The 24,652-nt window shown below is 37.9% G+C and overlaps 1 protein-coding gene across 1 annotated transcript in view; it reads right to left on the bottom strand.

Annotated features, from left to right (window-relative positions):
• SYNPO2 (synaptopodin 2) overlaps positions 1–24,652 on the bottom strand; it is a 170,667-nt gene that overhangs the window by 26,780 nt on the left and 119,235 nt on the right. Inside the window, exons 2-4 of the mRNA XM_012531348.3 lie at positions 10,004–10,155; positions 5,830–6,629; positions 1,194–3,379 (exon numbers count right to left, since the gene is read on the bottom strand). Of these exons, the coding sequence (XP_012386802.1) occupies positions 1,194–3,379; positions 5,830–6,629; positions 10,004–10,155 (3,138 nt within the window). The remainder of the gene's footprint in view (positions 1–1,193; positions 3,380–5,829; positions 6,630–10,003; positions 10,156–24,652) is intronic.

Here is a 24,652-nt window from a genome sequence, read left to right as displayed (position 1 = left end):
TGACCAATCCAAATTTAAAGGTAACCTTGTCTGAATCCTCCTGGTCCATCAAATATAAATAATAAAGTGAAGGTGCAGGAATAGAATTGCAAGGAACAGTGGGAGAAGCAGTCGTCAGAAAGCAAAACAAACACAAGAAAAAAAAATCTGTGACGTCACTCAGAAATGATGCTAATAATTGTGAGTTCTCACCCTACGGCCTCCACACACATGGGATTACTTGTGCTTCACAATCAGCCCCTGGAATCAGTAACCCTTCATGCCCCAATCATGTGATTTCCCAAAGGAAAACAATAGCCATATGTACCTTTAGCTGCAGCCTGCTCACCTTTTTATATGTTACTCCATTTTACTGTACTCTACCACTTGCCTCAGCGAGGAAAACAAACTTATGCCTTCATGGGCAATTGGAGATGTACTCAATTTCTTAGGTAACTGGGGAGAGAGGATGGGAATCAATCTCTAAGGATAATTATCCTTCTTACCCATCCAGTTTACTTTAAAGAAGTCTTCTGAAATGAGCTAATATATGTAAAACATCTGGCAAGGAGCCTAGTACATAATAAGTACTCTGTAATTATTAATCCCCTCTTTCTTACCTACCTTACTAAACTATGTACATTCCAACAGTCCCCAAGGTACCTTCTCTGCAACATCAAACAGGTGGCTGAGGTTGACAGACCAGAGCTGATCCCTGTCCTCGATAAATTTCTTATCCTTTAATACTAGTAATAGAGATAAAGCACTACTTAAAAAGGAAATGTCAGTCAATACATGCTATGTTTTCACTACATTTGAACCTTTTCACTGTAGGAACACAGCTGTTATGTTACATAAAGACTGTGTCCTAATGTTGATAACACTGATCACTGTTTTTTTTGTGGCTAAAGCATAAACCCTAAGGATCTGCTTACTTAATATAATGACCCATGTCTATTTAGGGGTGCTCCCAGACTTTTTAAGTGTGCAAAGAAGATAAATATGTTTTAAGTCAATCTGAGTTAGACTTTTGACTCATTAAAAATATTCTCCTTGGACCCAGATTGGGAGGTGACATCTGAAATTAACTTAAGTTGAGGACTTGCTAGACATTCTCAGGGACTCAAGTAACACTGCAAACAATTCGTTTCAAGCAAAGTGGACACTCAGCTTCAGCTACAAGATTACTCTTCCGCAACAGATGGTTTCCACACCTGAACTGTGACACCACTTTTCTTTGCTGAGAACTTCGGCCTTGGTGCCACAAAGTAAGATGTCGAGGCTGATTCTTGCTTTGGAGAGGTGGGAATGGCCACGGGCACTGGGGAGGCGCTTACTGGTGAGGTGGCCTCGGCAAAGAAGGAAGGCTGAGAGCTATAGGCTGGCACTGAGTACACAGACGAGGCCTGCACATTAGTGGGCGAGCCAGCATTCACTGGCCGAGGAGGAATAGCTTGCTTCATGGCTGGCAGTGAACTGACCTTGACTGATGACTTTGCAGGGAGGCCATCCTTTGCATCTGGAGGTTGGAAAGTAAACAAGGATGCATTTAACTGATAAGGTTGGTGCTTCATGACATCCAAAGCATTAAGGGGTTTCTTGCCCTTTTTCTTGCTTGATTTGGAGGCCTGTGGGGCTGATGGCTGGGACTTGACAGCAGCCAATGGGTAGGAGGGGGAGTGGATGGGATTGTAGGCCACAGGAGGAGGTGCTCGGACATTGGAGGAGTACTTCCAGCCGGCCGGGAGAGATGGAGTGGGAGACTGAGCACGGGCAGCATGGGCCTGCACGGTGTCTGAATCTACCACGTACTTTTTCATCCTCGACTGCCTTTTAGCAAAGAGCTGGGCTCCTTTCCCACTCATTCCTGGAAGCTCATTGGATGGTCCCATTGCGCCAGTATGAGCAGTGTTTACCGTTGGTGTGGGAGCTGATGGTTTGGGAGTGTAGTTCAGACTGGCTACCGATGCTTGTGGTCCTTTGAAGGGACCAGCCAGGCTCAGAGCACTAGCAGGCCGGGCAGTAGGGTAAGAAGGCTGCGCTATTTTGATGGAGGAAACAACGGTGCCATGTGATGGGTTGGATGTGGGGAAGGCAGGAGGTTGGGCTGGAGCCACTCCTGGCGACCAGACTGGAGAAACTGGAGTTACTGGTTGGGAGGATGAGGACTTGACAGAAGGCTTTGGAGCGACAGGAGGTGGGGTCTTTTGTTTTGCAGTGGGGCTTTGCATGAAATTACAAGCCTCTGCTCCTAAACTGAGGTAGTCTTCTTCTGGTCCGGAATCTCCTCCTGCCCCAGTGCCCTTTTTGCCTTCCGAATTTTGAAGAAGTGACAAGAGTTCAGGATTTGGGCTTACTTTGGGCTCTTTAAAAGTGAACATGGGTTTTGTCGTGCTTCTCCTTTTGGCCTCCTGCAATATTCCTGTTCTTTTTGCTGGCACCGCGATCCTTTCATCCCGGGAAGCTATTTGTTCAGATGAATCGTAAAAGGCTGGCTGGGACCATGGGCCAGGCTGGGGCCACGGAGGGAGCTGTGCTGGGCCAGCTGTCGGACTTGACACTGCTCTGGAGAAGGTTTCAGGTGGGGGTGTGACTGCAGAATAAGGTGGAGGCGCAGGAAAGTCAGCAATGGGACTGGTCATGTTTCGCGTTGGAGAGAATGGGGTTGCTGGCTGGTTCACGGACCCCGGGAAGGGTTTGGCCGTTCTATTCATAGGGATCATCCTCTGAGCCTCTGCTGTCTCGGACAACCCAGTGAAGCCATTCTGTTGGGGCACATGGCCAAGGCCATGGCTCACCTCGATGTAGCTTTTGCTTGCAGATCTCTGCACTCTCACCGATTCTTCTTCCTTCCTTTGGTAAGATATCATGGTTCTCAGGCCATCCATCTGGGCAGCATCTGGTTCTCTGCTTGGCATTCCACTCACCCTCTCCTCCTCTTTTTGGGCTGTGATCTGATCCATTCTCTCCCTCCTCTTAGCAAACATGAGGGCCCCCTTGCCTGTGGTGTCTGGCAACATCTCCATCTTGTCCCCTCTGCTCAGTTTCTTTTCAATGTCCACTAGTCCAGAATCCCAGTCAAAGTTCACAACTTGTGTGTTGTCGTCAGTGTCAGACAACAACTCTTCCTCCACCTCGGATTCGCTTGCACCCAGAAATGCTACTTCACATGTATCCTCTTTGTCGCCTTCTTCCTCCTCCTCCTCTGCCTCTCGATCAAGTTCACCAGTCCCGTAACTGACTAGGGTGTATTTCCTGGCCCTCCGACGGCGCTTCTTAAACATCAACACGCCCTTGGAGTTGGGGTTGGGGGCATGTGTCAGAAGGAGCGCAATGCTTTTGCATTTAGATTTTGCTTCTTTCACCTGCTTTTCTGATAGGCTTTCACTCCTCCTGAGCCCTAGGGAAAATACAAAAATTATACTGAGTTGGCGAGTTCAAGGAAGACTCCATGGCAACCCAGAAATCAACTCTCCTGGGGGAAAATGAATGCAGAAAAAACATGTTTACAGTTGGGTACTGAATTTTGAAACAATCCAACTCATTTCTCTTTCTTATTTCTTTCAAAATGTATACTTCTGTAATGATATACATGATGGTATAATACAGATATAATTTGTATATATATAATATGCCATTTCATTTTTTCCTGTAAATACATTTTATATATGTTGGTTAGAATATATGTTTCATAATTTGTTTCTGTATGGCTCCTTACACTTTAACAATAAACACTGGAAAATAAATGTCAGTTAGTCGGATGTAATTAAAATTACAAAGGAAAGAATTTAAGGACATCATATTTTCTGAAAACAAGTTAGGACATACCTTGCATTTCCATATTTAAAAAATAAAATGTTGATATAAAACATTTCCAAGCATTTTTAAAAAGTGGGAGGGGGAAACAAGAAAATACTGTTTACCTGAATGTTTCAATGTAATAAGTTTAAATATTTAAGTTTTCTGTTTCTTTTTTTTTTACTTTGCCATTCTCCCAAAGTCTTTGCATTCACAGCTACTAAATTAATATAAAGTCAAAAAACTGAATGAATAATAATTGAAGGTACCGAATCAATAATTAATAATAATTCAGAATACAAGATTATTGTGAATACATTTAAGAAATTTTAGCTACAAAGTTGTCTAGATAAATTTGTTTGTAAATGTATTACCATCTTGGAAATATAATACTACTTTAGTTGCAGCAAGAATAAGTGTAAATCTTGGGGAAATTTTTAAATTATATTACTAGTGACCCTTATAACTGTGGGTAAAAACTGATGCGGAAATTAAGTCATGTAAAATGAGAATTTGACAGTTTTAAAATAACAAAAAGCTATATTTCAATTTTTAATTTTATTATTATTGTTATAAAAAATAAATTGGTGGCAAATTAATTTATAGCACCAGCTAATTATAATCATGTGTTCCATGATAAATGAGCATGGTTCACAAATAATTTTTGAGTTCCTCAAAATAGTTAAATGGAAATTTCAGAAAATCTTTTTGAATATTTTTTTGACTGGAAATCAGCTCTATTTTTCACTGGAAAAAATCAGACTTAATGGTTACTTTTTCAAAAATAAAATAGAATCAGAATAGTTTTATAACAAAATTACAGATATTCACTGGTAATCAAATTTTATTTAGAGAATATAGTAAAAAGTGTGGTCATTCCTAAATGTAATTCCTTTTTTGACTCGTGTTATACAACTTACTATTAAATTGACAGTCACAGTTGTTGCTAACTTCACTGCCAACATGTAAAATATGTGTGAGTGCTGCCTTAATGCACTTGTTTAATATGCTATAAATGTGAAGATGCATACAGATGCTTAAAGTATAAGGAATGATTAACATCACTTGCCAATTCAACTACAAATGGTTATGCTAAAAATACGCTTTAAAAGGAATAACAATAGTTAGGAGACTTAATATACTTTGAATAACCAAGATCATTACTTTTGTGTATCATTCATACATTCAAGTGCCTTTGACAGTCAGTTTTTACTTCCTCAAATGAAATTCCAAATTTGTTTCTAAAAAGCACATGAAAGAAAATAGCAAAAATCATAAAACCTAACTGCCATTCTTATCTTCATTCTCCAATCTGTAATCGCTCCCCTGGGTAAAACAAAACACTGTAAAAAGCCTTGACTTTAAAATATATTTTGTGTTGGGGGACATTTAAATGCCTGCACATGGCCCTGGGGATTGACTTTTGTGTCTAGAAGGTAGATGAAATGCTTTGCGGTCTAGTGAAGACTTACAAAACGGAGAGGATCATGTAACTGCTTAGTATTCCACATGTCCTTGTCCGTCAAACTCACTTCTGCAAGCATCATCATGCTGCACAATGATTTTTTTTCAAAACGAGGATCTGCTTTTAATATCAGTGGTGGAGACTGTATTTTAAAGACACCTCTCAGCAGCAGACTCAACAGTTTTTGACAGTTAAACTCAGCATCCACATGACTTCAGATACCCTCAGATGCTATTTTAACATGAAATATCACAATATTCTGAGACAAATCAAAAAGGCACATTAACAGTATTATTTTCTTTAACAGTTCCTGTGTCTTTGGGAATAAAACAAAATGCATTAAAAACATTTAAATCTACTACAAATTTCAAACTTATTACTTCCAGTTCAGAAATTGGTATTTTCCACAATTTCATGTTTGTTATTTTGTGCATTAATAAATTTTTTAAAAAAAAGCCAATGAGAGATGTAAGAAAATCTTACCAAAAAAAAGAAAAAGAAATTCATGCAGGCAAAGCAGGAGCAAAATACCCTATCTCCCAAGCCCCTTCCAACAGCCCAGCAGTGGCCCCCAGGGCAGGACTTACGTGCGTGGCGTGCTCTGTGCTTGTGAGGTCTGCTGTGATCCCTTTCTGAGCGTGGATCTTCTCCCTGCTCTGTGCCTTCTGATGAGACTGCAAAGGATACCAGAGAAGGAGGTGCTTCTGACTGCCCTCCTTCCACTGGAGAATCCACACACCCCTTTCCTGCCTGAAGCCTGCTCCCTTCCGTCTTCTGCCTATCAGAGCAGTCGAAGATCACTTCCACTCGGGGCAGCCCGGTGTCTCCTGCTTCACTTCCCTGGATCACTCTCAACTCTTGGCCACTGGAGATCTGGATTATCTTGCTGGACCTCAGACAAGGCTCCCCTTTCTCATTAGTGGGGACAGAATTTATGTGGACGATCCCGTCATGCTGTAAATTAGGATCTTGGTCAGGAGGCTCAGATTTTTCAGTTCCCAGGAGAGCCACTACAGGGGCACTCGTGCGCTTGTGTCTCTCTTGTGAAAGGGACAGTTGTAGCTCAACCACAGTGCCTGGCCGCCCCGCTTCTGCCTTCTCCCTTAAGATAACCTCCTCTGGTAAGCGTCCACTTTTAGAGTCATACGTGTGAGGAGCCAGGCCTGTTTCTTCTTTTATGCTCCCAGAAAAACCAGCACCACTTGCTTGGTCCTCAGCTAGAGGAGCTCCACTCTTGACCTGGGCGATGTAGAACTCCCTGTACTGGCTCTTTGTGGCTGGTCGAATCTGTAGGGTGGTACTTTCCACGTACCCTTCATGGATGAGACGCTCGTGGTTTTTGTTTTCAGTTTCAGAGTTCAAAGTCTCACTTATTCCACTGGATGGTCTGCACACAGAAAAATCAGTCCAGACAGTTAAATCAGAGTGTGTTACACCTGCCAAAGAACTTCCTGACACTTTTATGATGTCTAATACAGGATACAGTAAAAATATTTCCTCTTAAATGTCAACTGCAACATATTTGAAAACAGAAATTGGCAACATGTTTATATTATTATTTAAAGATCTTCCAAATAAACTTGTCTTTTAAAGCAAAGCAAAAATGCTCACAAAAGGTTATGAAACGGAAATCCATCCTAAATTCAGCTTTTATTTTTTTCAAAGCACAAGTTATAGCTACATGGATGCCCTTCATCTATAATTATTGGGGTGTTTTCAAATAACCATGCTTGTTATAATATGACAAAGCATTTTAATGTCTTATTGACTAAGTTTAGGTCTGGACATTTTAAAGTCTCATAAACATATTCAGCAGCTTCAGAGCAATATTAATATACAGATAACTCAAGTAATTCTTTTAGAGGCTGTGCTTTCTTGAAAGGAATGAAATAGAAGCTGTTTTTTTAAGCTCCAATGAGCATGTGTTTTGTAATAAGTGGACCCCAGCCCAGTACTCTTGTGTAAAGAGAAATCCTTTCCATGCTGCAATGAATCATTGAGTCATGGAGTATTTATAATCTGAGATGTCTCCCCTTCTCTACTTGAACTTGCTCTCTTGGAGCATTTTCCTTATAGGATCTCTGAAGTCAAACTGTTCCTTAATCTCTCAGCTAAGGAGCCCACAGCTGTTCACCACAGTCCTTTGATTTTGACCTTTACCATTCCCAGATAGTTTTGCAAATTTGGGTTTGCAAGAAGCAGTGTCAGTTAAGGGTTAAACAACTTCTTGCTAAAACTCTAATTTAAACTCTAGCTGCTTTTAGAAGAGAAGCATCATTCACAGAACAGCTGTAGGAGATGCCTTCATTTCTTACATTTGTAAGTTTTTTAAAGAAGCAGCAGCGCCTATCTTGGCCCCTTTCTTCTTCCCACAAAATGTACCCTAACTAATGCAGGGTCATCAATTGAAGGGAGTGAGCCCCTACTTCTATTCTACTCAAGGGAATTTACCTTTGAATTTAAAATTTAAATTTAAATTTAAAATTTAAGACTAATATTCAAAATAATTACTCCTAACTTTGCTTTTGACTGCATTTAGCAAAACAAAAATAAACAAAACACAAACTAACAGTCAAATGAAATGCAGCTTTCTCTATGCAAATAATCTGTAAAGCTTCCTGGTAATACCAAAAAAAAATTATAATATAGTATTTTTTAAACATGTTGAAATGATGAATACACTGTATGCAACTGAATTTGAGGGTACCAAAAGGCCAGAGAGTTTTAATTTAGGAAGGCCTTGAGATGGAAGTAGATTAAATCACTTTGAATTATGTTAGCAATCAGTTATGAAGCTGAGAAGAGAAAAGTTTGAATTCGTTCCAGCCTTACACCCTGTAATACAGGCAAATGGGTCAGATAAATGTTAACATTTATTGGTAGCCAAGGTAAAATGGATAGCTGTACATGAATAAAAATCATAAAAGAACTAGAGGTTAAAGCTTTATACCTTAACATGCTCATTTCCATTCAGGGCACATAGGTACTCAATTCCACAATTTATGTGTCATAATTATATGGGTATATATATATAATCATTTAAATGAAATTTACCGTAATAGAGACAATGTTAAAGGAGGATTTTTTTAAGGTAGTCTGACCCAGCTATCTCTGGGCAATAGTCCAGGAAAAGTAAATCGCTTGTCCTCTAGGGATAGACAACAGTTACATGAGTGAGAGAAATATTTAATTCCAGGAAACAATGTTCAGTTACCCAGATTGGTAGTGGTGGTGGTGGTGGTGGTGGTGGTGATGATGATGATGATGATGATGATGATGATGATGATGATGATGATTACCTTTGGGCTGATTTTAATTTGAGATTCCATTTTGAATCTTGTCAATTATTTATTTATTTTTTAAAAGGAAAAATAATAATAATCATGATTCCAGTTCTTAAAAGTAGCAGAGAACGAGTCTATTTATTTCTGAAAGTAAATAGGTACCTAAGACTCAACTTTAAACCATCAAGGACTTTCCCAATGGTAGTCAATCATAATCAAAACAAAAACTAGTAGGGGATGTCTCAGACTACAAGTGTGTTCTGAAGAGACTGGCCTCATTAAATCAGCAAAGACACTACAAGGGAATAAGTTAGAAAAGGTTTTTCTCCCATTTTGGATGTGATTGAACACTTCAGATACCTCAGAGATTGATGCATAATAATGGCCAACCCTGTGACTACACTTGGCAACATTACTGTTAGATCCCTTTTAAAAGCAAATGTCAGCTTTATAAATAAGTAGGATCCCAGGGGCTTAAACACTGGGCTTGAAGGGTAAATATTTAGATGGGAGATTCTGAGACAAATGCTAGATTTCTTTTATTTTCACAAAATTTTGGCCAAAGTGAGTTCACATTTGTATAGAAATGGAATCATATTGAATGATTATCAGAGGGGTAATGCTGTACGTAGTCTTTCTGCAGAGTTAAGGCAAAACCTAGAAGGTTTTGAAATTCTGTGTGAAAAGTCCTTCTCTTGTCTTTCTGAAGGCTGCTCTCTAGGAAGCCAGAGTGTTCCTTTGTGGATTCATTATAATGCCATGGTCAGGGCCTCATTTGCAAAGTTAATGTGGACTATACTGCTATTTGCACATGGTAAAAATGTTGATGCTATAGTTTTTTGTGATTACCCTCATTGTTTTCTTTTGTTTTTATGTTTAAAGTTTACTTCTGCATTTTTAAGCAATTAGGTGAGGAGGGTAATTTGGAAAGATCAAATTGACAAGTGATTTGCATTGATAGTCCAAAAACTAACCATCAGCTTTTGCCCATATCCAAATACTGGTTTTTCTGGCAAACAGAAATTGGACTGCTTTTAAGGGTTTCTTGGTTCTTTTCCTTCTCCTAGGCATCCTCTTTCTATTCAAATAAATATTATACAGTATAACATTGTGACATTTAAACATTTTAAATTAATCTAGGAATCTAGGAATTTTAATTTAGTGATCCTGACCCACCAAAACATCTTGACCTAGAAGTATTATGTTCAATATACTGAGCTTCCTAAGGAAGTAGTCTAAAATACCTGAGATTTTCAACAGAGTTCTTGAAACAAAATCTTCAAGTTAATTCTCAATTAACCAGAAAATTCAGTTGATTAGAATTGCCATTTTTCAAACACTATGATTTTTCTGTTTAACTATACTGACCTACGGAGCACCCTCATTTCCCCATAAATAACAATTTATATGGTAGTAGGAGCTATAGCTTTCCCATGTAGCTTCGGGAGAAAATATACATTCCAACTAATCTTCTTACCTTTTGACGAGCATTTGGAGAGAGTCTGTTATGCTCTCCATGAGCTTGACGACTTCTGGGTGAGTGAGGTCTGCGCAAGGGCTGCCATTGATAGAAACCACTTCATCCCCCTCACAGAGCCCAGACCCGGAGGCTTTGCTCTGGCTTCGGATCTGAGTGGAGTGAAAAAGGAGGCAACAGTTAGAATTATATAACATAAAAAAACGTGCCACTATCTCTGAGAAATTTCTACTTGGGAGAGGTAAATAGATCTTCAGACTGTAAAAGCAGCCCTGAGTTTTAATTTACCTGTTAACCTATAAGACCATCTTAAACACTTTTCACCCGTTACGCACAATTTATTATACACCATAATGTCAACATTTAATTCATAGCATTTTAAGTAAACAGAAAAAAAGGAAATCAAATCTATGGTGAAGGAACTAGAAAAACAGAAGTAAAGAATAGTGAAGAATGGAGGAAGACAGATGTTTAAACTGATTATACATTAAAAATAATTATTTCACACTGTGAAGCTTGATCCAATCAGAAAGTGGCTTCTCCCATTAAAATAAAATTTAAAAGCCCTTCTCATTGCCAGGGTGGATGGAACACCAAATGTAAAAAGGACGTGTAGGGCAGGACAATCAATTTAAGGAGATAGCTGTACAGCTCAATGAACTGACGAAAGCCATCCCAGTAAAATGGGGAAATTAGGCAGCAGGATATTAAGAATTACGTCAGAGGGAGAAATCCTTAATTGAAATCAACTATTCAGGACTTGATAATAAGCAAACTTTAGCAAAAAAGAAAGAAAAAAAAGGGATTATTTTGCAAAAAAATAGAAACAGCCCTGCTATAAGGATTGCATCATATTCCAGCACAGATTCAGTGGGACAAGAAATGACTAAAAACCTAGAAGAGAACCTTCAGATCCTGGAAGAAGAGAAATTCAGAGGAGTAGAATAGCAACAGAGCTCCCACCAGTCCTTAGTGAAGAATAACATTCAGTTATTCCTGGAGGTTTACATTCTGTATAATTATGATTATGGTAAAATGCTGTGCTGGTTATTATCCATCTGCCCTTCCAGGCCCATTCTCTACCCTCCCTGGCGCCTCTTTATGGCAGTGGGAGGATTGGCCTGTAGAGACTGCAGTGACCAAGTTCCCTTGCCTGCCAACTCCTGGTTGGATTTGGTCAACAGGAAGCCCCAGTAAGAGATCAAAAAGCAAGGGAAATGAGAGGTCAGGGAGGTGTTCTCCCTGCAAGACCTGCTGGGCCAGGATTTGGCAATGGCTTTGCTCCTTGATCTAGACAGTTAGAGCTCTTGTCCGTCTGTCCCTCTACCATGCCTTAACTCTTGTTATATTCCAATAACACACACCATCTCTTTGTATCTTCAGGCCTAAGGGTAATAATAGCTTCCTGCTCTTGATCTCTGGGTGCTTCATTATCATTTGTTGGTTCACTTGAGCCTGCCTTTAGTCCCTGCATTACATTATCTTTAATTACTCCTTTGAACAGGCCACCTATTTCCTGCTAGGACCCTAAATGATACTAATGTGTTTAGATTTCATTTTATAATGTGAATTTAATAGTTCTTCATGAACCATGTATCATGATCATATAATCTCAAATTTAAGAATACTTTAAGATAATCTTATATACATTTTCTACCAAGGGGATCCCTGTTTGACTATTAAAATTAAGATTCTGAGTCCAAAGAGGCCAAAACCAGGTAAGCAGTGCTTGTTGAAGAATGTTTTCATAGCCAGGCTCATTTCTGATTTGGCATAAAATGTATTTCAATTTATCTCTAACAGATGCCCACAAATTCTTGCTAAGGTCTTAAATGATAATTAATATGCTGACTGAAACAGGTTTAAAGTTTATATCTCCAAGTGCATTTATATTTTAAATGATACTCTTGGAAGCAGAAGCATATCTTTAAGTGCCAAAGCAATGATGCTATTGAAATTTGAAGTGATTCAGTTAGTTTTGTTCTGGGAGGGTCTATCCTTTTATTGTTATAAGTTATAAGAAGGCCTTCCCCTTTTTCTGAAAAATCAATCTCATTCCTTTTGTTTTGAAAGAATACACTAATTTATTGCAAAAATTAAATGAACTCAATATTTCCAAGGTTATAAGGAAGCAACAAAAGCAATGAGAAAGAGAATTTCACCCAGTTTTGAAAAATATTTGTTTATTGACTGCCAAATATATTTTTTTGTTGTCTTGCATGAAATTATTAAAATAAAGAATCATGAGAGAGTTGTTAATAAGTCAAGAATAAAACAATGCTCAACAATGAACATTTAAGTTAGGAATAGAGTTATTCACATTTCATTTAAATTTATTTAATTTATTTAAATAAAATAAGATTAGGTGGATAATAAAGCATGTTTCTGAAGCATAAAACCATTCATCCAGTGGAGTCAGATGTACTAGAGTACAAACAGAAAATTCATCCTTTTGAGAACCAAAGGGGTTTTATGTTGATAAAACAGATGCGTCATTATACCCTGTACCCCGGCCCCCACCAGGCCCAATCCTGAAGCTGAGGTTCCGTTTATCAGCAATAAGTTGTGTGAGTTTTGAGCAGCTTCATGGGTTTGCAGAGCAAGATGAAAAATTGGTCCTTGGAAAAAAAACAAATCCACAACTTAATAGAGCTGTCTATCATCCAAACGTGTTGCTTGATGGGAAAAGTGCAGTTCATCATTATGCTTGTCAAGTGGAGCTTTTAGTGGTATCCAAATCAGCAAAAGCACTATGGTAGGAGCCATTAGCATTCCTTCAGAGCGTACATTCTGAGGTCAACATTTGGAATCAACTGCTGTGATTGTGTTTAGCTGACCTTTTACATTTGTCTGAACAGCAGGAAATATTTTTTCCCTCAAGAACCATGTTAAATATGGTGATACTTTCCTTGCTGCAGAGACTTTTCTAAAGGACTACTCTTTCTCCATTTTTAATAAGACTAAACTAAACAAAGGTTATATGCCAAGTCAATTATGCCCAAACATATCCCTTGCAATCACCAACTTCACCAATATGGTTCTGTTCATAGGTGTATTATGAAGAATAAACATTTATTAGGATACAAAAGATCTTTACCTTATATTGTGTATAATTATGTATTTTTATAATTTGTATAATTGTGTATTATTATGTATCTGAGTAAAAATTCTATTCCCTGAAAACATTCTTACTTGTTAAAATGAAATACATTGTCAGTAAAAAGAGTAAGTTTGCATGTAAAAATCATTACTATTTATAATGCTGAATCTCTATCAGTGAAATTATCAACCAGTCTTCTCCTCAGGCCATTAGTCCTAGATTCATAAAATATGTGTCCTAGTGGAAAAGAACACCAACTCTGATGAAAGAAGACATAGGATTAAATTGTGTGGCTCCAAAGCTTGCTAACTCTCTGAACTTAGATGAGTTACATTACATCCTTAAGCTCTAGTTTTCTAAAGTGTAAAATAGAACTAATAAATTTGATCTCTCTAGATGGTTAATAAGGATTAGAAATAATATGTGTCAAGTTCCATGATGCACATACAGCTCATAGAAGTGCTCAAGAAGGGACTAATGAATAAGAATGCATTGACTTCCTACACACACACACACCCACACACACACACACAAAAAGAACATGCCAAGTAAAAAGAAAAACTGTAAAATGTTAGTACTTTGTCTATAAGATGTTTGAAAATATCTGGATTTATTTTCAGTTTTTATCTATATGCTTGGCATTATCTCATTATAACCTAAGATAAACAATATTTTATCTGTCTTTTCCTCAGTGAGTACACATTTCATAACTGAAATATGGAAGAGAAGACAAGCCTATGTATTGTTTCCCAGCAGAAGTAATAATACAACTATTTAAATATTAGTGGCTTGTTTTTATTGAGCACTTAAAGCCCTTTACATCCTTAAACCATTTATCCCTATAAAACATTAATGAGAAGTATAAATGTACTTCTACTTGTATGTGTTCAGATGTGCTGTCATTACTCTCATTTTTATGGATCGGAAAACAGAGACTCAGAAAAGTTAGGTACTTTGCCTAAAATCACACAGCTAGGACCAGAACTTGAACACAGGGATTTTGACTCCAGGGCTTGTGTTTTTAACCATTACACATACTGCCTACCTAGTCGATAGTCTAAATTCTCTACCATGAGCCCTACAGTGAAGAGAGAGAGGAGTGCAATAACAATTGACCTACAGTGAGTAAAGTCAGGGAGGAAATGGGAGAGACTAGGAAGAAGTGATAGAAACTTGCCTGGTCAGTCCATAAACCAATGTTGGGAAGGACAGGTTTTTTTTATTTTGTTTTCCTTCTTCTTCTTTCCTCTTCTATTATTTTAAGAGTTATATATATGTAATATTCTTTAAAGATTTTTCAATCTTTAATTTTTAATTGTCAATTTTATGACCCAATATGTTACAAATTCAAAATTGAGTAAAACTATGTTTTGCAAACTGTGATTTGAAACAACATACCTATGTGAGCATGTAATATAACTCCCTTTCTTTGAAAACATTCCCTTAGAGACCTCATTCCACACCTAATACATTAGTCAGATGAGTGAGTTTCTATCCATAAATCCTGTATTCCCTTTCAGTGTCTCTCAATTTAATCAGAGCACAAAACTAAGAGAGATATTGGTAATGTAGATATTTACCAAATACTGTGTTTTATTGTTTATAGCCCCTTGATCCACGTCAGGAAAGATTTATTTTACTGCAACCAAGTGAAAATGTAAAGTCAAGCCTTATTTAGGAAATTTAGCAACATTATTTCATTTCATAAACTAAATCTGAGAAGAATGTCAGCTACGCTCATTTACTTTTATGATAAATAATTCCCTGGTAAAATGAAAAAAGCTCCATTTCTATTAACTTATTATTGATTCATGTCCACGTCTTCCAGAACTGACTAGAAAGCAAGTACCAGGTTTGAGTTCTCACAGAACCTTGTACTTAAACTACTTTGTATTGTGTATATGACGTATCAAGTGTGTCAGATTCCTGTTAGCGAAACTAAATCTTGGGGCTGCATTTTCACATACAGTTCACTGACAAGTCCTCTTGGAAGATGTCAGAGTAAGTGGTAGAACCAAGACAGTCTCCTCTTTAAATTCCACTACTATATGTATTAAAATACATGAAAGAGAAAGAGAAGATAGCATAAATTAACCTGTCTTATGCAGGGCTATTCTTAGTCCATAAAATAAAGTCTTGGGACCTGGAGATAACTAAGACAGGATGAAATACATGATCTCAGACAAGTAAAAACATTTTGATGGAAGCTGGAAAATAGTCTATGATCTAGTAGCTCTTTCTGAAGCCCCAGCCCTTCCTCAGTTTTCCACTTCAGGCCTTTGGCAAAACTTCCCTCATACTTCTAAGGCAAAATTTAATAAGCATTCCCTCACCCCAACTGGCTCTTAAACCAAAGACTTAGATAAGTCTGTGTTTATCAGCTGTCCAGTGAAATGGTCAGAATGGTCACTGGAAGGTACAGCAAGAGCAATGATGATGGTTAAAGTTTTAGAAATAAGTAAATAATCCTACTTTTAATGGGCTTGCTTTCCAAATTCTGAACTCCAACCTCAGCCCTTGAAGGGGGGTTTCCTAATAACAAAACTGAGTTTACAAGTTGTTGGGAATTCACGTTCACAGTGGTACAATATTTTTGGAAATCAATAGCAAATAGCAATGTAACAGTTTCCGAATGACAAGGCAAAAGAAAACAAGGACCAGAACACAATGGAATAAAAATAATAATAAACCAAGAAAAATCTTAATAGTAGGAAGCAAAAAGCATCTTGGAATTCAGTGCAGAAATTCAAACAGCAAAATGGAAAAAAAAGACTTGAGGACATATCTAGACTATGGGGAAAATAAACAAGAAATATAACCAGTAACTGAGTAAATAAAAAGTCAGAGAAAACTGTGGCAAAGAGTTGAATGGATTGCTCGACTTTTGTCCCAAGCCCCCTTGAATATGCCTTGCGTGCAACAGAAGCTGAGAAGATAAAATAACATTTCCCAGACTCTCCTTCAGCTAGGGTTCTGGGTGTGATTTAATTTCAACAAGCAGGTGTACCTGCGAGAAACTTGCACTTGAAATTGAATTAAATGGAGAGAGGCATTACACTGTGAGGCATCCATCTTGCTGGTGCAGATCTGGGAGATGATTCTCCTCTGGCTACAGCAGTTCTGCTGGCAGTTTCTTAATCCCAGATCACAGCTAAAGTGTGTAATCCTAGACCTAGCACTGGGCCAGCCCAATAGCTTCCTGACCCCTTTAGCTTCCTGATTGTGGCAAATGTTGCCAATCCCTTGGGTAGCCGGTTCTACAGTGTTGTTTGAAGTCATTTCTGGAGGCCCTGCCTAAAGCCTGCCTTTCCAGATCTTTCAACAATTCTGTAAGTACTTCTTATATTCCTTTTCTCCCTAAATTAACTAGAGAGTTTTCTATTTCCTGCAAATGAACCCTGAGCTGATACAGAAAGATAGAATCAAGGGCAAACATAGAAGGTAAAAAAGGACAAGAGCTAAAACAGCAACTATTTCTCAGATACAGAAAAGAAAAAAAGATGGACACAGATGCTGATATCTCAAGACAGACAGGAGAGACAATGCAGGAAAATGCAGGAACTAACACCAGATAAATTGTACAGGTCACCATCTGCTAAGAATACAGGAGGAAAGGCAGAAAGGGATTAAAACTTGAGGACAATGAAGTTCAGAAAAACCACTGTAGAGTACGTACTAGGAAGTTAATATGAGAGAAATAAAAGCTTTGTGAAGAACTTAGAGGGAATAAAGTAAAATGATTATTAATATGCACTGTTGTTCAGACAAATGTTCTAAAAGGAGAGTAGATAATTCCTAAAATGAAGCGAGGCTTTTCTCCTTTAAAGCATTGATAAGTATATGAAGAATTGAATAAGAAATTCAATTATACAAATTGTCTAAAAATAGTGAAAATAATTCTTAAAATGTATATTCAAGTTGGGTCATGGATGCAAATACAAGTAGACACTAGGATTTTTCAGTTATTCTATACTCAATTCCTCAATTCAAACTCAATAACCTGTTTCTCATATTGAGTTTTGAAGATTATGAACTTTTCTGCTCTGGTCAGTAATATAGGTCCAAATACTGGGCAAAAAGTTTTCCTTTTGGATGATTGTCTTTATCCTTAGGGACCAAGTCACCATAAAAGTAAAAAGCATTCCTGGTAGCAACTTTGGAAAGATTCCTGAAGTAAATAACTCTCTTTAACAGGAATGAGGGCCCTAATCCATGGGGCTGCATACTTAAGAATCTGCATACCAATGTGATTCCACAGGCAGAAACGATGCTGCAATATAACTGCTATGAGCTGTTATAAAGCAGCCACCATGATGCTAGAAAACCAACAAGTACAAATATGGAATGGTATTCTCTGCTCTTCTTTTCTCCCTAAGAATGTAAACATCCCAGCTCTTTCAGAAAAACACTGATGGACCAGAGCCTTAGGTAGGACATGCCGCTGTCTGCTTTTTTGTTGGATTAAATTGTGAAAGATTGCACAGAGGCTTTGAACTATAGGCAGATTCTTTTTATAAATATTTATACAGAATATTTTTTTAAAACTTTTAAAGACCTCATTGAAAAAGCACATGTAAAACCTAAAAGATTAGATAAATAAGTAGTCAGTATAATCAGGATGACTCAGAAAAGAGAGCAGAACTAGAACTCGCTGTTTGGGTTTCTCAAGTCTCTGTTCATATTTATTAACTGCACGCCCAACAGTTAACTAAATGATTATTATGCTGCAGTACCTCATCTATTAGGAATTTAGTTATCTAAAAAACTAAGTAAGCTCAACAGTCTTTTGAGTGGTCAAAATACAATTAAAAAGTTCACTAAAACTTCTACACATCACTGTAAGTGTCTGGGATCATTTTTCAGTCTATTTGCTCAATTTTAAACAATTCTGATAAGCATTTTGTTTAGTTTACAGAAAATTAGAAATGGGGAGACAAACATGCACGCTGTATAAAGATGTCACAGTTCACACACCACCAAAGCAAGGAAGCAAAAGGCAACATTTAAAAACACATGAAAATCTTAAAAAAAAAAAAAAGACTCAGCATACATTTAATGAAAGTGTAAAAAACTTTCACATGCTCAATGGGACTTAGTGGCTCTGCTGTATTTGAGTAAAATAATGGGCATTAATAATAATGATCGCAATTCATTTAAAATATTTAAATCACCTTAGTAGCCTAATTAGATGCAAAAACACATGTGACATCTTTTAGAAAGAGTACCATTCCAAACAGCTAAAATAGAAGTTTTTTTATTTAAAGGTAAAACTAGGCCTGAGGCATTGTCATATTAAGAAAGTGAAGGAACTGGATTAGAATTCATAATCTGAGGTCCTTAATACTTTGCTTGTGTTGGTGTTTTTACTGAAATTGTTTCATTTCAGACACTGAATATGTCTCATGTACCCAGAAAAATGTATCTGTTTTTCCCTACCTCTAGATATGCTTGTGCAGGGGCCGGGAATGTTAATCAAGGACTATGCTCTTTCAGGGAAGGGCCAATTTAAATAACCTCCTCCAAAGTTTTAGTTAACTGGAACTTCAGTCAATCATTAGTATATAAAAGTGTGTGACCTAAAGCAGCAATTCTCAAACGTTTTGGTCTTAGGACCCATTTACACTCTCAAAAATAACTGAGTACTTAAAAAATATTTTGTTCTTGTGGGTTCTATCTATTGGTATTCACCATGTTAGAAATAAAAAGATATTTAAATCTTTTGTTTATTAATTTAAAAATAAAATAACAGTATGTTAACACAAATGTTTTATGAAAAATAATCATGTTTTCTAACACTAAGATAATTTCATGAGAATAGTGACATAGTTTTCTATTTCTGTAAATCACTTTAATGTCTGAGCTTAATAGAAGACAGCTGAATTCTCATGCGTGCTTCTGCATTCATTCTGTTGTGTTACATTGTGTTGATTGAAGTGTATGAAGAAGATCTAGCTTCACATAGATAAACAGAAAAGGGAAGGGTATTTTAATAGCCTTTTCAGATAATTTTGGATATTCCTTGATACTACATCAAATTCAGTAAGTGGCAATTTCTCAAACTGCAATGTGGAATCTGAAACCATAGCAATGAACTTTTCATACTTCATTATATTAAAATTCTTTAGTCTGTTTTGCACTTTGCGGTACGCGGGCCTCTCACTGCTGTGACCTCTCCCGTTGCGGAGCACAGGCTCCGGACGCGCAGGCTCAGCGGCCATGGCTCACGGGTCCAGCCGCTCCCGGGCATGTGGGATCTTCCCAGAACGAGGCACGAACCCGTGTCCCCTGCATCAGCAGGCGGACTCTCAATCACTGCGCCACCAGCGAAGCCCCTGTTTTACACTTTGGATAGATCTTTAGTCCATCATGATTCTGTTACATCATGCACTAGTCATAGAAAATATTGGTTCACTGAGTTATACAGATCTTCCAAACGTTGACACATTTAATCATACAGTATACAAAATCACACCTCTTAATCTCATCAGTGATCTCAACAGAGAAGTCTTTAAGTATTGGGAAGCTGTCAAATTCACGGTGGCAGGTGCAACTTTCTAATTTTCCCTTGAAAGCTCGAATACTGTCAGTTGTTTTCCTTGAAGTGACAGGCTCACTTGGCTCATTTTCCAGAAGGTGTCTACTGAATACCCAAGTCTAAATAACCATAGTTTGTCTGTCAGTCATTCTTTAAGTAAAAATGATGTTCCATGAAAAAAATGACTAGTTGAGTTTGCAATTCAAAAAATTATGCACGTGCTTCCTCAACACAAATATTCAGAGTGCTTTACATGTATCCTCATTTTGTCATGCAGAATATTAAAAAGATGTGTGCTCAAGATTTAATAAAATGCAAACTTTTACAGCTTTACCAAGGACATTCTTACATGAAACCAGCAACTTGTTTCTTAAGTCAAATGGTGACAGTGATGAATACAACGACTTCTAGTACAGGTAGGTGTCACTGCCTCAAATGCTAAGGTGTCATCCACCTTTGCTTTTACACCATCAGTGCAAATGTCAACAGAGTGAAAAAGACAAACAATGTCTTAGTACCATTATGAAAATCATTTAGATATCACAGATCCCCTGAAAGCATCTAAGAGACCCCTAGAGGTCTACAGACTACACTTTGAGAACTACTCATCTAAAGGGACAGGGATGCGTGATATGCATCTTTGCCCTCTTGGGTATCTGAGTTTGAGAAGAGGAAATTTCATCAAAGGCAATTCAGAGACAAACAAGAGTAAGGTCCAGCCTAGGGAAGAAAGGCTGACAGAAGCCAGGAAGTGATACCTTTTAAAAGCATGTGCTAAGAGAGCATGGCACAACCATGAATTCAGATAAAACATCACTCTGGTGATCTGAGGAAAAGAAGCAAGCAGTTTCAGCCCAGATTCCAAGTACATTCTCAGAAGAGAGGAGAACAAAGGGGAGAATAAAATCTTAATTGGGCTGGAGTGTCAAGGGTGCTTTTTTTTTTTTTAACATCTTTACTGGAGTATAATTGCTTTACAGTGGTGTGTTAGTTTCTACTTTATAACAAAGTGAATCAGCTATACATATACATATATCCCCATATCCCCTCCCTCTTGCGTCTCCCTCCCACCCTCCCTATCCCACCCCTCTAGGTGGTCAAAAAGCACCGAGCTGATCTCCCTGTGCTATGCAGCTGCTTCCTACTAGCTATCTATTTTACATTTGGTAGTGTATATATGTCCATGCCACTCTCTCACTTCGTCCCAGCTTACCCTTCCCATTCCCTGTGTCCTCAAGTCCATTCTCTAAGTCTGCATCTTTATTCCTGTCAAAAATAACTTCCATTCAGTTTCCAAACTACTGGCTGGTTGAAATTCATTGAGAGCTGTGACTGCAATACAAAGATCTTTGTATCTTTTATAACCCAATGTATGTATTGCGAATATAGGCGTGCAATAAATATGAGCTAAATACTATTTTCTATGTATTCTTTCTTTGTAGTCTCTTTTAGGTTTAAGATTACTACAAAAATATCATGTGATTAATGGGAAATTCCCAGTGTATTTGTGGAAGAGAATTGGTCCTATCGAATACTGGACATCAGAGATAACTGAGTTTTCCCCAGCAAAGGGGATGGCCACACCATGACTCAATAAGCAGCTCTGCAGCTGCTCCTGCGAATCACTCCGTTTCACCATCAGTCCCCTGGCCCCATAAGAGGTAAGGTCACAGGCAACCAGTAAAACTAAAACTTTATGTGGGTTTGGTTGCACTTTATGGAGATAAGCACATGAGCAGAAGCAGTGTCAGGCACTGGAGCTGAGGCACTACCACAGGTGCTGTTGCAGGTCCTATGTGCTCTGTCTGCCTTGGAAGCTCCATGTGAGCTGGGTAGGCTATGGAAGTGGATTGCCAAATCCCATACTTCAGGAAGGGAAATCAGGGTCATGCCAAGTGCCCTCTGTGTCCATGTAAGTGTTCTGTTGATGCATTTTAAAACCAGTCATGCTCCTTGCTGGGATTGACCAATTATTTTCCTATTTATTTCTGATTAAGGAGAGCCTACATGAATGTCATCACCTTGCCAAAAAATTCTGGGTCAGAGCCAGCCAAGGAGAGCCTTCCAGAGGCAGGCAAGAACCCTCAGCTACTCTCACTTTTTACCTAGCTGGAGGTCAGTGTTGAATTTACAAAGGAAATAGAGTTGGAGCTTGAGGCTTTGCTTATGTTACCTTATTTAATTAATTAGTTAAGTAATAATCCTACATATTCACTGATTGTCTTTCATGGACAGAGTTCTGAGGTCTGAAGTACAATCATGAGTATTGCCCTCAAGAGCTTTATATTCTAAGATAGATAAGAAAGTAGATAAGTGTAACCCAATGTGACAACTGCTATGATTAAAGTTAACGCAATATGCAGGGGGAGCACACTGCAGCGTCACAGCCAAGGATTACTGGACGAGGGAAGATTTTCTAAAGGACACATAAATATTAGCCTCACGAGGAAAGGTCAAGGGGAGTCAGAAACACAAAGGCCTAAGAACCTAGCATGCAGCAAATTCTCAGTCAATGCTTGTTGGATGAACTATCTTTTCACAATGCAATGCTGCCTCCTATTAATACTGCAGTTTCTTGTAGAGCACTTCAAAACAAATGCCTGTTAGCTCACCTACAAAATGGCTAGGAAAATCCCATCTTTGCTATTCAAGCAGCATTGGAACCACCTGGGGACATGTTAGAACCACAGAATTCCAGCCCCCAACCCAGATGAACCACAGTCTGCATTTTAAGATCCCCTGGTGATTCATATACACATTAGGGTTCAAGACTGTGCTGTTCCAAAGGCTTGTCAACCAGTGATGGCCTTCTAGGACAGTGGTTTATAACCTTTGGGAACATCAGACTCTATGGAGAGGACTTTCAAAATGCAGAAATCCAGTTTTTATTCCCTTTTCTTCCATAAAAACCAAATCTTGGGGGCTGGGACCTATGTATCTGCATTTTTAACAAACTTCCCAGGGAACCCTGAGGCCTGTTCTTTGACACAACCTGGTGTTATTTTCTATAGAATACTTTAGGGAAATACGTTAGGGGCCAACCATTTTTCTGTGTGTGTGTGTGTGTGTGTGTGTCTGTCTGTCTGTGTGTGAGACGAAAAGGCAGATCTTCATTGAATGACTTTCTTCCAAGTGATTATGTTATTAACTCTTCTGAGCTTCAAATAACCATACTTTTCAAGGAGACTAGAAGATGAGTTTATGATCATTAAGTGGTTTTTTTTGGCACATTCTTTTATTTTAACTATATAATTTTTATGGTTCTGAAAACGAACATGATCCAAAGTCAAGACTTTCTGGATTAGAAGTGGTGAACATAATATAAGCTAGAATGCTGCTAAAGGCCGCCTATGGGGAAAATTATAATCCACATTTTATCCCTAAGCAGATCATGCAGGCAACTAACTAGCTCTTCAAAACTACTCTATGTAGCCTGCAGCCATATAAAAACTCCAAGTACCATTTGACAGTACTTGTGCTAAATGTATAATGCAAATATAACAACACATTCAAACTTTGATTTACTTCAACTCTCAATATAACTTTTATTCTCTAGCTGGTCATAAAATTTAACATGCTGAAGACAAGGAATTCCCATTTGTTCTTGATTTTCATTTGAAACTAAATATGATGAAATTTTCATTTCTTCTCTATTATTACATAAACCTGAAGCAAAGAAATGGCATTATCAAGCCTTGTTTTAAAGGAAAAATGATCTCCACATTAATTAAATTAGTTGAGCATAATATAGCATCTTCTAATATTTGAAGGAAATGGAATAGTCAAATGGCAGATAAATATATTTAAGTATTTTAATGAGTTGAAGTTCAGTATAAAAGCACTTGGTATAACTCAAGCACACTACACAACATCCTCTATAAATTATACTTTTAAAGGAAAAAATAAACCGTATTAATTTCTTCAGACAAGGACTTTACTACTTTTACAAATTGTTTGTAAAAGAAAATTTAAGCAATATTGTCTCCTCTTCTTCCCATGAAACAATTTGGATTTGAATGAAAATATCAAATCACTACTTTTTTCAAATGAAATGGTTTGGCACTATCTTTCATAGTAACACAACATCTCTGTTACTGTTTGATCACATTTGTATTTGTTAAGACTCGCTTTCATTCAGAGTTTGCTTTAGAGAGAAATAAAAAGCCTCCGTTTTGAAGGCATTCAACCATTCACCAAGTACTGTCTCCAGGAGCGGGTACTGCTCTGGGCTTGCCTTCCCCAGGCTAACTCCAGAGACCAGGAAGAACTTGGCAATTGAACCTAAATCTTAAAAGGCTGGTTATATGAAATGCCTTGATAACCACAGAGAATCATCAGGATCCAGAGTGAGAGGGGCACTAAACCCACGAGGATTGATTTCATCCAACAACAAATTATGTATTAAGCATGTAGTATATGCAAGGTACTGTACTCTGAAACATATGAAGATTTTTATGGCAGAGTTCCTGAGCAAAGCTCTCAGAAGTGGAAAGCTGTTGCATTATCTGCTGCAGAATTTAGCCACCAATTTCTTTCATTTATTTGTCCGTCCTTCCTCTCCCCTCTCTCCCTTTCCTCTATCCTCTCCTCCCCTTCACCTCCTCCTTCTCCCTGCCAATCTCTACCCCCCCACCTCTTTCTCTCTCTCTCATATTGATGTCTCTTATAAATTCTCCATGGACTACAATTATAGTTGATGGACTCAATCTACTTGTCATTTACAATGATGTGAAAAGAGGTATCTTATGCTTGAGCCTACATTTAAGATCCATTCTCACAGATTCCTTTATTAACACACTTATATTTGACATGTCTATAGTCCTTGAAACAAAATATACACAGCAAAAGTATAAGACGATGTTATTAGCATATAAGTATGTAAGCCAGATGTTCTGTCTGTTCCCCAAAATCAGTGTTTAAAAAATTGAGGGCTTCCCTGGTGGCGCAGTGGTTGAGAGTCCGCCTGCTAATGCAGGGGACACGGGTTCGTGCCCTGGTCTAGGAGGATCCCACA

The sequence above is a fragment of the Orcinus orca genome, chromosome 4 (genome assembly GCF_937001465.1).
Source record: "Orcinus orca chromosome 4, mOrcOrc1.1, whole genome shotgun sequence".
Lineage (NCBI taxonomy): Eukaryota > Metazoa > Chordata > Mammalia > Artiodactyla > Delphinidae > Orcinus > Orcinus orca.
Note: the sequence above shows the minus strand (reverse complement) of the source record. Positions and strands in the feature narration are given on the sequence as shown.